At 40.6% G+C, this 15,230-nt stretch overlaps 1 protein-coding gene across 1 annotated transcript in view; it reads right to left on the minus strand.

Moving 5' to 3' along the window:
• The window catches only part of LOC129135489 (integrator complex subunit 4-like protein 2), a 49,576-nt gene that overhangs the window by 24,069 nt on the left and 10,277 nt on the right, over positions 1-15,230 (minus strand). The window contains 1 exon segment of the mRNA XM_054655632.2: positions 13,534-13,654. Coding sequence (XP_054511607.2) covers positions 13,534-13,654 — 121 coding nt within the window.

Consider the following 15,230-nt stretch of genomic DNA (forward strand, 5'->3'; position numbering starts at 1 on the left):
CAGCTGTACACTCAACAATCTCACAGACTAGTAAGGGAAACTGACAAGAAAAGAGTTTACTGCAATATGGTATGAAATGCTGTAATACATATCTATGAATGATGCCATGGGAATGGAGAGAACAAGCAGTATTAAGGTACAGGCAGGGAGAGGTATACTTGGAGAAATGAAAATCACAGTGCAAATGCCAAGTGGGAAATATTAAGTGGTTTTACGAATGGAACGTAAGATAGGGCTCCTGAAAATGAGGCAGTACAGATAGGATAATAAAGAGCCTTATTTGCCATAGTAAGGGGTTTGCCTTATAAATAATTATTACATAATCCCTGTTAAACATCTAATGAGCTTAACAATGTATAAAATATTTTACTTATATTTTTCCAATTTATTCTTCCCAATAATCCCATATACCTCTCATCCCCATTTTCTAGATGACAACTGAGGCTGAGATTAGGCAACTTACTCATTTTAAGTAAGGGAGAACATAGATTTATATTTCATAAAGCCCATCTTGCAACAGTATGACTAACGGACCATAAGGAATCAAAATGAAAGCAAAAAGACTAGTTTCAGAGGCTGTTGGAGCAGGTCCTAGACGTTAAGAAATTTATCTGAGATCTTCTCTAATTCCTAAGTTAATAAATGTGGAAATGCTTATACAGGCTCAGATCTTTTCTCTAATCAAATTTTTCATAGAAAATTACATGTTCCTGGGGAATGTCCTTACTCAAGTTAACACCTTTCGTATGATTCCACAAAAACAACTGCTGTACTATTTTGACTAAAGTAGTTTCAAAACCACTTTTTCTTTTGTTACATAGATCTGAGTCAATGTCATATCTAACATCCATTTTTTAAATCCCAACAACAATTTTATAAATAAGAACTATAAACGCTTAAGACCTCCTAAATCTCTCTCTAGTTTTACCACCAGCATTAGCTGTTGGCTTTTTTCTACTAGAATAAAAGTTTTCATGACTTCACAGTAAGTTGCTTCATCCATAATTCCCAGTGCCCTCCTCCAGTGCCCTCAGCTGCACGCTCAACCCACACAGCAGCACAGAGGGAGTACTATGCAAATTTGTGCCCCCCAAAATTAAATATCATTACTTGAAATAAATTTTCAATGTCACCTAAGAATAGGTGAAGCTTTCCATTTTAAGTCCACAAACACAGAGTCCTATAGCATAGTAATCCACTTGAAAAATGGTGAGATGTCTATTACTGCAGGACCAGTGGAAATGGAGAAGGGATGGATTTAGGGGATGTCAAGAAGGAAGAACTGATATGAGTTGTGACTCAATGGATGTAAGACATAGAAAAACTATTCCCAAATTCCTCTGGTTCATGACTTAGCAGATGATAGTATCACTTACGAAAACATAGAGAAACAGATTTGGACCAAAAAGATAATGAGTTCATTATAAAGTGCACCTCACCAATGAGAAAAAAAGCTACATTCTGGTATACTTTAACCAAGACAAACATGTTTAGATTAAGATGGAATCTCTCCAACTGTACTACTAGCACTACTTAACAACCTAAATTTAGGTAGTTAATGCTACGAAAACCTTACTTAACACTGAGAAAACCATTTCACTTGAGAGCCTTATTAAATGTATGTGAAATTTAGATACAAGATATTTAACAATTATCACACCTGCTTGAAGAGCAAAAACTGCTCAACTGGTATAAATAACATAAGTCTATGCAACTAGGTGATAAGTACATCAGACATAAAACTGCCACTAACTAGGAATATCTGCATTTACCCTGGGAAAGACCAGTCATGGGCAGACTTACAGGCATAAAAGTCTATAACCTAACAGCCTGAAAATGTTGTAATTTTTAAGGTCAATGACTTCTTAAGGCTTATAAAAGTAGTGACTGTATTCTAAATAGTCCCATGAATCTGCTTACTGGGACCTCAAGTTTCTTTGCCCCACAAAGAGGGCAGTTATAAATAAGTAAAAGCTAACCTCTTTTACATGGTTTTGAATTTTCTGATATAACACATATCAGAAAATTTTTCATACTGCTATAAGCCAAAGGGATTGGAAACTATTCACTTTTTAAGCAAGATAGACTCGAGGCTACAAAGCTAAGTTGTTGCAGAACCTGGCTTCTGTTTTCCTCTCCAACTTACCTCATTACAGATCCCCTATATTGAACATTACCCCCCAACTAGAAAGCACTAAACTGCTTGTAGTTTAGTATGATATTGCAGCTTAGTATATTGCTATGCATGATAATGTACTGCTTTTATATCCCTGCTCATATTTTCTCTTTCTCTGCATTGCTACCTAGTTACTTATCCTTGAAAACTCAGTTCAGAGATCAGCTCCTCCAAGACGGCTTCTGTGGTTGTGGTTGGTGCTCTTTCCTACCAGTACCAGGTATTATTATTCACTGATTAGCTATCCCTGGCTACCTGACTATCAACTTCGTTGAAGACAGAAACTGTCCTCGGTGTTTGTCGATTTGCTGAACAGGTGATCTAAAGATTATACAGGTTGAACATCCCAATTCCAAAAATCTGACATCCAAAATGCTCCAAAATCCAAAACTTTTTGAGTACCAACATGATGCTCAAAGGAAATGTTCACTGGAGCACTTCAGATTTTGGATTTTGGAGCATATTTCAGATTTGGGATGCCCAACAAGTAAGTCTAATACAAATAAAATATTCCAAAATCCAAAAACAAAACAAAACAAAACAAAACAAAATCCAAAACACTTCTGGTCTCAGGCATTTTTGGATACTCAGTCTGTATGCAGATTTGTTTTAAAAAAATGGCTTACCAGAGTTACCTGGCACACATCACCCACAACAAAAAGAGACCAAAATAACAAATAACTATATTTCAACTAAAATGACTGTAGATATATGCTGCAGAGCACCAGAGAAAGGGCAAAATCCCTGTGGAACATGGAAGCCTCAGGATAGCACCACAGGGAAGGGAGCGAGGCTTCCTACCTGCCACATTGTCTCCCTTGCCAAAATCAGCTTAAAATCAGAGGAGCTTCTTACAGGGAAAAAGTAAGCTGGAGATACCTATCAGTGGTCCCCACTGCTGCCACAGGCACCAGCAATTCTTGATAAAGGAGAGTCCTTAAGTCCTCACTGGCCACAAATCCAGTCTGGAGAGTAGCCAAGAGATCATTCAGCTGTATTGCCTCAGAGTGGGAGCCCACCTTGTCCTAAGCTGCTGTAGCATGGCACCAAGTTGAAGCTAGACTCACTACTAGTGTGCATCCTGCCCTGGGGACCAGTAGCAACTGACTCTCTTCATCCCTGAGAACCAGTCATCATTCTACCGTGATCACACGATGGCCTGCAGCACCATAACCCCATCCACATAGAGTCTAGGTCAAACAGAGTGACGATGATTTCAGCATCAGACCCCACACAGCGCTACCAACCACCCAGAAAACAGGCAGACCTGCACAGCAAGGAAGCCATCAAATAGACAGCTGGCAGCGCTTTACCCAACACCCCTGTTCCATACAACCATCTGGGCTGCCAAGTATGCATGCGCCAGTACTCAGCCAAAAAGCCAATCCTGTGGCAGCCCTACTTCCTCACAACCCATCACAGAACCACCTGCCCACGCCCTGCCTGATAGCTGGCAATTCAGTGGTCCTGTCCCCTAAAACAGGCGATAATAGAGTCCCACAGTCCCACAGCACACAGTCCACCTGGTCCTGTGGTAGCCCTGGCCCCCTATCATAGACTGCTGCCAAACTGCCCAGCCCCACTGCACAAAAGCATTTGAGCCTAGCCCAAAGCAACAGCCAACCAGGCAGTAGCCCCATCTCCCTACGTAGCCACAGAGCTGCCCAGCAGGCCGCTGCAGCAAAGGCCTGAGCCCAGCACGACAGCCACCACAGCAGTAACTACTGCCTCCCTGGAAAACCAGATAGACAGCCTGGCAGCCATTTTAGCCTGTACATGTCTTGGCCAAAAATCAGCTCAGTACCCTCATCTATAGCATTGCCATCACAAACTCCCACAGCCTAGGCAACTGAGGCAATTGCAAACATCAATGACTAGGATTATAGCTGAAGATTACAGCTGAAGCTGACAAGGATTATTACACCACCCATTGAGTCCACCCAGAACCAAAGGCAACACACCATACCCAGCTAATACCCTAAAACCATCTACAGAAAAAGACTGTTACTATATACTAGCTACTCAATAAAATTGAAAAGAGCAACTACGCTACTAAATGCACAGATATCAACATCCAGTATCTTGCACACGATAAACGAAAATCAAGGAAACATGACACCCTCAAAGGAATACGGTTAAGTCTCCTGGCTGGAGGCAGTGGCTCACATCTGTAATCCCAGCACTTTGGGAGGCCAAGACAGCCAGATAGCATGAGCTCAGGAGTTCAAGACCATTCTGGGCAACATGGCAAAACCCGTCTCTACAAAATATAAAAAAATTAGTCGGGTGTGGTGGCATGCGCCTGTAGTCCTAGCTACTCAGCAGGCTGAGGTGGGAGGATCACTTAAACCCAGGAGGAGAAGGTTGCAGTGAGCTGAGATCATGCCACTGCACTTCAGCTTGGGTGACAGAGCAAGACCCTATCTCAAAAAAAAAAAAAAAAAGGAAAAAAGTCTCCAATGACAGACCCCAAAGAAAAGGACACTTACAAAATGCCTGAAAAGGAATTCAAAATAGTGATCTAAAAGAAACTCAGTGAGATACAAGAGAATACAGACAAACAATTAAATGAAATCAGGAAAACAATTCATGATCCGAATGAGAAATTCAACAGAAATCAATATCATAAAAAAGAACCAAACAGAAATCTTGGAACTGAAGAATTCAATGAAAAAAATAAAAATAGTATACAATTGAGAGCTTCAACAATAGACTAGGATCAAGCAGAAGAAAGAATTTCTGACCTTGAAGACGGGTCTTTTGAAATAACCCATTAAGAGGGAAAAAAAAAAACCAAATAAGAATATAAAAGAAAGCCTTGGAACATATGGGACATCAATAGGCAAACAAATACTTGCATTGAAGATTGCCTGATGGAGAAGAGATAGAGAAAGGCGCAGAAAACCTATTTGATGAAATGATAGCTGAAAACTTGCCAAGTAGTGGGAGAAATACGGACATCCAGATTCAGGAAGTTCAAAGGTTCGCATTTACATTCAACCCAAAAAGATCCTCTCCAAGGTGCATTATAATCAAACTATCGAAAGTCAAAGAATAAGACTTTCAAAGCTGCAAGAGAAAATTGTCAAGAGAATCTCCATTACTATCAATAGATTTCTCAGTAGAAACCTTGTAGACCAGGAGAGAATGGGATGGAATTAATATGTTCAAGGTATTGAATGATACAACTAGAAACAAAAGGACAATAATCACTATCATAACAACACACAAAAGTATAAAACTCACCAGTAAAGGTAAACTCATAAATCAAACAGATCAAACCGCAGTGATACAATATGTCATATAAAATATTCAATCTGCTAGTATGAAGGTTAAATTTAAAATGGTCAAAAACTACAACAGCTACAAATAGTAGCTAAGGAACACATAACAGATGAAGAAGAAAATTAAGGCAACAAAAATATAAATTGAAGGGGGGAGGGAAAAAACCTAGGGTCCTTTTATGTAACCAAAGTTGAGTTGCTATCAGCTTAAAACATTCTATTGTAACTGCAAGACTTTTTTTTCCCCCTTTGAGACAGTCTTACTCTGATGCCCACGCTAGAGCATAGTGGCCTGATCATGGCTCACTGCAGCCTCAATCTTCCAGGCTCAAGTGGTCCTCCCACCTCAGCCTCCTGGGTAGCTGAGACTACAGGTGTGTGCCACCATGCCCGGCTGATTTCTTTTTTCTTTATTTAGTAGAAACGAGGTCTCACTATGTTGCCCAGGCTGGTCTCAAACTCATGAGCTCAAGCGATCTGCCTGCCTCAGCCTCCCAAAGTGCTGGGATAATAGGCAAGAGCCACCACACCAGCCTAACTGAAGACTCTATAGTCTATGTAGAAAAAAGTTACAGCAGATACACAAACAAGAAAGAGAATGAAAACAAAGCTTGGCCCCACAGAAAACCACTAAATCAGAGGTAAACAACAAGAAAGGAAGACAAGAACAAAGGATCTCCAAAACCACCAAAAAGTAATTAACAAAATGGCAGGAATAAGACCTTATCTATCAATAACAATCTTGAATATAGCTGGACACGGTGGCTCATGCCTGTAATCCCAGCACCTTGGGAGGCCAAGGCAGGCGAATCACTTGAGGCCAGGAGTTTGAGACCAGCATGGCCAACATGGCAAAACCCGTCTCTAATAAAAATGCAAAAAAATCAGTTGGGCATGGTGGCACATGCCTGTAATCCCAGTACTGGGGAGGTTGGGGCACGAGAATCACTTGAACCCAGGAAGTGAAGGTTGCAGTGAGTTGAGATCACACCAGTGCATTCCAGCCTAGGTGATGGAGTGAGACCCTGTCTCAAAGAAACAACAACAACAAAAAAAAAAAAAAAAAAAAAAGAAGAAGAAGAAGTAGAAAAAAATCTTGAATATAAATGGATTAAGTTCTTCAATTAAAAGGTACACTACAGCCTGGGCAACAGAGAGACAGACACCCTGTCTCAAAGAAAGAAAAAAAAAAAAGGTATACATTGGTTGAATAGATTAAAACACAAAATCTAAGTATACATTGCCTAGAAGAAACACGCTTCACAAGCAAGAATTAAAACATATACCAAAACCTATGGTATGCAACAAAAGCAGTTCTAAGAGATAAGTATACAGCAATAAATGGCTACATCAAAAAAGAAGAACAATCTGGTTTTTAATTTTTTTTAGGGACAGTTTCGCTGTTGTCCAGGCTGGAATCCCCAGGAGTTTGAGGTTGCTGTGAGCTATGACTGTGCAATCGTGGAACCGCACTCCAGCCTAGGCAACAGAGCAAGAACCTGACTTAAAGAAAATAAAAAAAGAATAAAATCTTGTAATTTGCCACATCGATTAACCTGGAGGACATCATGTAAAGTGAAATAAGCCAGACATGGAAAGACAAATACTGCATGATCTAAGACTTAAACATAAGACCTAAAACCATAAAAACCCTAGAAGAAAACCTAGGCAATACCATTCAGGACATAGGCATGGGCAAAGACTTCATGACTAAAACACCAAAAGCAATGGCAACGAAGCCAAAATTGAGAAATAGGTTCTAATTAAACTAAAGAGCTTCTGCACAGCATAAGAAACTATCATCAGAGTGAACAGGCAACCTACAGAATGGGAGAAAGTTTTTGCAATCTATCCATCTGACAAAGAGCTAATATCCAGAATCTAAAAAGAACTTAAACAAATTTACAAAAAAAAAAAACAACAAAACCCCATCAAAAAGTGGGTGAAGGATATGAACAGACACTTCTTAAAAGAAGACATTTATGCGACCGACAAACATATGAAAGAAAGCTCATCATCACTGGTCATTAGAGAAATGCAAATCAAAACCACAATGAGATACCATCTCACACCAGTTAGAATGGCAATCATTAAAAAGACAGAAAACCACAGGTGCTGGAGAGGATGTGGAGAAATAGGAACACTTTCACACTGTTGGTGGGAGTGTAAATTAGTTCAGCCATTGTGGAAGACAGCATGGCAATTCCTCAAGGATCTAGAACCAGAAATACCATTTGACCCAGCAATCCCATTACTGGGTATATACCCAAAGGATTATAAATCATTCTACTATAAAAACACATGCACACGTATGTTTATTGCAGCACTGTTCACAACAGCAAAGACTTGGAACCAACCCAAAGGCCCATCAATGATAGACTGGACAAAGAAAATGTGGCACATATACACCATGGAATACCATGCAGCCATTAAAAAGGATGAGTTCATGTTCTGTGCAGGGACATGGATGAAGCTGGAAACCATCATTCTCAGCAAACTAACACAAGAACAGAAAACCAAATACCACATGTTCTCACTTATAAGTGAGAGTTGAACAATGTGAACACATGGACACAAGGAGGGAAACATCACACACCAGGGACTGTCAGAGGGTGGGGGGCTCAGGGAGGGACAGCATTAGGAGAAATACCTAACGTAGATGATAGGTAGACGGGTGCAGCAAACTACCATGGCACATGTATACCTATGTCACAAACCTGCACGTTCTGCACATGTATCCCAGAACTTAAAGTATTCAGAAAAAAATTGATATCATAGAGGCAGAGAGTATAACAGTGGTTAGCAGACACTGGGGAGGGGAGGGAGTAGGAGAGAATGGGAAGAGACTGGACAACAGATACAAAGTCACAATTAAGAGAAATAAATTCTGGTGTTCAACTGCACATAAAGGTGACTATGATTATAGCTGTTAAGAGAGGCTGTTGAAAGTTCAAGACAAAGAAATGATAAATGTATGATGTGATAACTATACTAACTATCCTGATTGGATTAATATTCAACATAAATGTGTATCAAAACATCAACTTGTGCCCCATATATACAATGTGTCAATTTTTGTTTGTTTGTTTTATTATACTTTAAGTTTTAGGGTACATGTGCACAATGTGCAGGTTAGTTACATATGTATACATATGCCATGTTGGTGTGCGGCACCCATCAACTCGTCATTTAACATTAGGTATATCTCCTAGTGCTATACCTCCCCCCTCCCCCCACCCCACAACAGGCGCTGGTGTGTGATGTTCCCCTTCCTGTGTCCATGTGTTCTCATTGTTCAATTCCCACCTACGAGTGAGAATATGCGGTGTTTGGTTTTTTGTCCTTGCGATAGTTTGCTGAGAATGATGGTTTCCAGCTTCATCCATGTCCCTACAAAGGAAATGAACTCATCCTTTTTTATGGCTGCATAGTATTCTATGGTGTATATGTGCCACATTTTCTTAATCCAGTCTGTCATTGTTGGACATTTGGCTTGGTTCCAAGTCTTTGCTATTGTGAATAGTGCCACAATAAACATACGTGTGCTTGTGTCTTTATAGCAGCGTGATTTATAATCCTTTGGGTATATACCCAGTAATGGGATTGCTGGGTCAAATGGTATTTCTAGTTCAAGATCCCTGAGGAATCGCCACAGGTACCAAAACAGAGATATAGATCAATGGAACAGAACAGAGCCCTCAGAAATAATGCCGCATATCTACAACCATCTGATCTTTGACAAATCTGACAAAAACAAGAAATGGGGAAAGGATTCCCTATTTAATAAATGGTGACGGGAAAACTGGCTAGCCATATGTAGAAAGCTGAAACTGGATCCCTTCCTTACACCTTAGACAAAAATTAATTCAAGATGGATGAAAGACTTACATGTTAGAACTAAAACCATAAAAACCGTAGAAGAAAACCTAGGCAATACCATTCAGGACCCAGGCATGGGCAAGGACTTCATGTCTAAAACACCAAAAGCAATGGCAACAAAAGCCAAAATTGACAAATGGGATCTAATTAAACTAAAGAGCTTCTGCAAAGCAAAAGAAACTACCATCACAGTGAACAGGCAACCTACAGAATGGGAGAAAATTTTTGCAATCTACTCATCTGACAAAGGGCTAATATCCAGAATCTACAATGAACTCAAACAAATCTACAAGAAGAAAACAAACAGCCCCATGAAAAAGTGGGCAAAGGATATGAACAGACACTTCTCAAAAGAAGACATTTATGCAGCCAAAAGACACAGGAAAAAATGCTCATCATCACTGGCCATCAGAGAAATGCAAATCAAAACCATAATGAGATACCATCTCACACCAGTTAGAATGGCGATCATTAAAAAGTCAGGAAACAACAGGTGCTGGAGAGGATGTGGAGAAATAGGAACACTTTTACACTGTTGGTGGGACTGTAAACTAGTTCAACCAATGTGTCAATTTTTAAAAATTAATTAATTTTTAATGAAAGATTATACACAAATCACTTGATCACAGGTTTATCTACTGGAGAGCTGGAGTAGGGCAGCTTTACCTCTTAGCTTGCACAGAGATACTAATAAACCAGCAGGGCCTTAACTGGCCAATCCCAATGTGTAACTGGATACTCACCAGGAAAGGATTATACATGGGCTTTAGATTATGAAGTTTGAAGTCCTCATCTATCATTTACTATCTGTGTGGTCTCAGAAAAATTATACCACATTCCTAAATTTTAATTTTGTTATTTATAAGTAATACATTTACCTCAGAGAGTTTAAAAAGATTAAAAGTTACTTGCAAAAGTATGCAAATGAGTTAGGCATGTGTGCTTGTATATAAAGAAGTGGGTTAATATTTATGTGTGAATATGTGTGTATTTATGTGTGTATGTATGACTAAAAATGCCTCATTTAGTAGGCCAGGAACTCTATACATAGTAGTAATTATTATTATCAGCAAGGTAAGAATGATTATTATTTCTGAATACAAACATAATTACTTATATAATTTGAAGCTGTTCGGATTTAACATGAAATTATAACACAAGGCATGTGACTCAAGTTAGAGTCATTCAAGTAGAAATCCTTTCAATGTACCATATGCTATACATACAACTTTATGCAAATAAATTTCAGATCCTATAGAGTACAAAACTGAAAATTTTGAATGATTCTTACTTTAAGGATTACTTTTTAAAACTGCCTATTCAGGTAAAGATATATCATTAATTTACTCCTCTAAAACATCTTTCTCTTCCCCACTCCCACCTAGAGTTCGTTGTAGATCCTCTGTAAATGCCTAATGAAAGGAACTGATGAATGATTAGACTGTTCTGAATTTTAAAACATTCATAACCCAAAAGAAAGTTTTAAAATATGAATTCAGAAATAAAATCAGTAACAGCTGGCTTGTTTAACTCTAATATGCACAAGAGTGGAAATACTCCAATCATCCATTACTATATCTCATGAAAATGCTTCACACAGGTTTCAGCAAGTACTCCCATAAATACTGGTCACAGGACTAAAGCTATCACTGGATCAGTGTCCAGTACAGTCAGAAACAAAGCATTCAGCCAACAGTCTCACCAAGAGTGGCAGGGCTGGGGGCACTCAAAGGGGAAGTGTCCAAAAAGAATCACAGATTTTCCTGCTGTGACACGTATACAAATTTTTATAGATACTTACACACACATATAGTTATATACTATGCCCCCATCCACCCTACATAGTATAGTACTTTTTAGTTTATAAACATTTTCATAGACTGTATCTCATTTGAGCATCATGACAACACTGTCAGGTAAATATGAGAGATATTAGAACCCCACTTAACAGATGAGGAAACTGAGACTAATATCAAGTGACACATACAAGGTAACACAGATATAAAATAAGGCTATTAGGCCAACACTCTATTACAAAACAATTTTATCCCTTAAAAGTTAAACAATTTTTTTTTTTTTTTGAGATAGGGTCTCGCTCTTTTGCACAGGCTGGAGTGCAATGGCACAATCTCAGGTCACTGCAACCCCTGCCTCCCAGGTTCAAGTGATTCTCCCACCTCAGCCTCCAGAATAGCTGGGACTACAGGTGTGTCATCACACCAGGCTAGTTTTTGTATTTTCAGTAGAGATGGGGTTTCACCATGTTGGCCAGGCTGGTCTCAAACTCCTGACCTCAAGTGATTTGCCCAATTTGGCCTCCCAAAGTGCTGGGATTATAGGTGTGAGCCACTGCGCCTCTGCCTCCCGGGTAACCTCTGCCTCCCGGGTAACCTCTGCCTCCCGGGTTCAAGCGATTCTCCTGTCTCAGCTTCCCAAGTAGCTAGGACTAGAGGCGTGTGCCACCACGCCCAGCTAATTTTTGTATTTTTAGTAGAGACGGGGTTTCACCATGTCGGCCAGGATGGTCTCAATCTCTTGACCTCGTGATCCGCCCACCTTGGCCTCCCAAAGTGCTGGGATTACAGGCGTGAGCCACAAAAGTTAAAAATTTTCAATAAATGTGCTGAGTCCTCAAAAAGAAAACAGAAAAGTACCAGGCTAAAAGATGCAAGATCAGGATCTGACCTCACTCTACAATTTTCTGTCTGTATAAGCTTAACTTACTTAACTCCTCAGAGCCTTAGTTTTCTCATCTAGAAAATGATAACAGCATTTAAAAAACATTTTTTTAAATTTTTTAAAATTTTATTTTTTGAAAAATAGAGATGGGGTCTTGCTGTGTTGCCCAGGCTGGTGAAGCAGGGTGGTTTTAGGATGAAACTGTTCCACCTCAGATCATCAGGAATTAGACTCTCACAAGGAGCATGAAACCTAGATCCCGCACATGCTCAGTTCACAATAGGGTTCACACTCCTATGATAATCTAATGCAGCTGCTGATCTGACAGCAGGCAGCACTCAGGCAGTAATACTTGCTCATCTACCACTCACCTCCTGTTGTGTGGCCTGGTTCCTAACAAGCCATGGACCAGGACTGGTCCACAGCCTGGGGGTTTGAGCCTCCTGAACTAGGACATAACAAGTGCTTCATAAATGGGAAAAACTTTTTTTTAATTGTTTTCCTTTTTCTCTAGGCTCCGGCTATCTTAATTCCTAGTAGGGTTAATAGAATTATAAGATTCTTTCTAGTTCTAAAAGTGAACAGGAGAGTGAACTATTTCTTTCTATATTAAGAAATTCTGGGGCTGGGAGTAGTGGCTTAAACCTGTAATCCCAACAATTTGGGAGGCCAAGGCAGAAGGATCACTTGAGCCTAGGAATTCAAGACCAGCCTGGGCACAAAGCAAGACCCCATCTCTACAAAAAATACAAATTAGCTAGGCAGGGTGGCACATGCCTGTAGTCCCAGCTACTCAGGAGGCTGAGGTGGAAGGATCGCTTGAGCCTGGCAGGTCAAGGCTGCAGTGAGCCGTGACTGCACCACTGCACTCCTGCCTGAGAAACAGAGGAAGACCCTGTCTCAAGAAAAGAAAAAGAAAAAGAAATTCTGGGGTTTTAAATTCAGGTCACACTGCCCCATCTGTAGTTTCTCAAAATGTTTGTAAAAACTTAACAAGCAATGTGTTCATTTAAAAAAAGGATTATTGGCTGGGTGTAGTGGCTCACATCTATAATCCCAGCCTTTTTTTTTTTTCTTTTTTTAAGATGAGAGTCTTCTCCTTGTCACCAGGCCGGAGTCCAGCAGCGTGATCTTGGCTCGCTGCAACTTCCACCTCCGGGTTCAAGCGATTCTCCTGCCTCAGCCTCCCAAGTAGCTGGGATTACAGGCGTGCGCCACCATGCCCCAGCTAATTTTTGTATTTTTAGTAGAGACGGGGTTTCACCATGTTGGCCAGGATGGTCTCAATCTCCTGACCTCGTGATCCACCCGCCTTCGCCTCCCAAAGTGCTGGAATTACAGGTGTGAGTCACCGCACCCAGCCTATAATCCCAGTCTTTTGGGAGGCTGAGGCAGGAGGACTGCTTGAGGCCAAGAGTTTGAGACCAACCTGGGCCACACAGGCCTCATTTCTACAGAAAAGAAAATAAATAAATATATACATGCATTCATACATACATAAAAAGTATAACTTACCAACAGTTTTGCTGCCTGAACACGAACCACCCAAGAGCCATCACTGACCATGTGACAAATTTTTCCAAACGCATCATCAACTAAGCGTATTTCTTCATTAGAAGAAGGAATTGGGACAATGCTACATTAAAAGAAAAGAAATGAAATCACTTAGAACAAAACATGAATCTAAGCCTGCAGATTCAGGCCATGCACAGTGGCTCACATCTATAATCCCAACACTTTGGGAGGCCCAGGCAGGTAGATTGCTTGAGCCCAAGAGTTCAAGACCAACCTGAGCAATATGGCAAAACCTCATCTCTACAAAAAAAATACAAAAATTAGCTAGGCATGGTGGCATGCGCTGATAGTCCCAGCTACTTGGGAGGCTGAAGTGGGAACATAACTTTAGCTCTGGAGGTGAAGGTTGCAGTGAGCTGAGATCACACCCCGGCACTCCAGCCTGGATGACAGAGCAAGACCCTGTCTCAAAAAATAAATACAGTCTGGGTGCAATGGCTCACGCCTGTAATCCCAGCACTTTGGGAGGCTGAGGCAGGTGGATAACTTGAGGTCAAGAGTTCGAGACCAGCCTGGCCAACATGGTGAAACCTCCTCTCTATTGAAAATATAAAAATTAGCCGGGCACAGTGACACATGTCTGCAATCCCAGCTACTCAGGAGGCTGAGGCAGGAGAATCGCTTGAACCTGGAAGGTGGAGGTTGCAGTGATCCGAGATAGTGCCACTACACTCCAGCCTGGGCAACAGAGCGAGACTCCATCTCAAATAATAATAATAATAATAAACAAATAAATACATAAGTAAGTAAGGCTGCAGGCTCAATAAACTGAGAGCAGTCAATGAAGACTGACACACACAAAAATGATAATTGAATAGTTCAAATCCTAGAATGATTAAATACAGTTTGAAATAAACAAATCACTCTAGGAGTACAAACCAACTCTTTCAGTTGCATTGCAAATTATGCTTTTTTTTTGAGACAGGGTCTCACTTCTGTCACCCAGGCTGGAGTGCAGTGGCATGAGCACTGCTCACCGCAGTGTCAACTTCCTGGGCTCAGGTGATCCTCCCAGTTCACTCTTCTGAGTAGCTGGGACTACAAAAGCATGCCACCACACCCAGCTAATTTTTTATATTTTTAGTAGAGACGGTTCACCATGTTGCCCAGGTTGATCTCAAACTCCTGAGATCAAGCAATCTGCCCGCCTCAGCCTCCCGAAGTGCTAGGATTACAGGGCTGAGCCACTGCAATCAGGTGCAAATTTTCAATGTATTGAATAAAAGTGTGTAACCCACCAAAGGTTCAGCCAGGCGTGTAATCCCAGCACACTGAGATACTGAGGTGGGCAGATTACCTGAAGCCAGGGGTTCAAGACTAGCCTACCCAACATGGCAAAACCTCATCTCTACTAAAAATACAAAAAATGAGCTGGGTGTGGTGGGGCACAACTGTAATTCCGGCTATTTGGGAGGCTCAGGCATGAGAATTGCTTCAACCCAGGAGCTGGAGGTTGCAGTAAGCCGAGATCACATCACTGCACTGCAGCCTGGGCCACAGAGCAAGACTCTGCCTTAAAAAAAAAGTACGTAACCCACCAAAGGTTCAAAGATTTATGAAATTATAAAAAACTAGCTTCCACCGAATATTTCATATCCTTAAGTTTATTATCTTCTGTAACTGAAATTCTTCTTCTT

This window comes from Pan troglodytes, chromosome 6 (genome assembly GCF_028858775.2).
Source record: "Pan troglodytes isolate AG18354 chromosome 6, NHGRI_mPanTro3-v2.0_pri, whole genome shotgun sequence".
In the NCBI taxonomy this organism is placed as follows: domain Eukaryota; kingdom Metazoa; phylum Chordata; class Mammalia; order Primates; family Hominidae; genus Pan; species Pan troglodytes.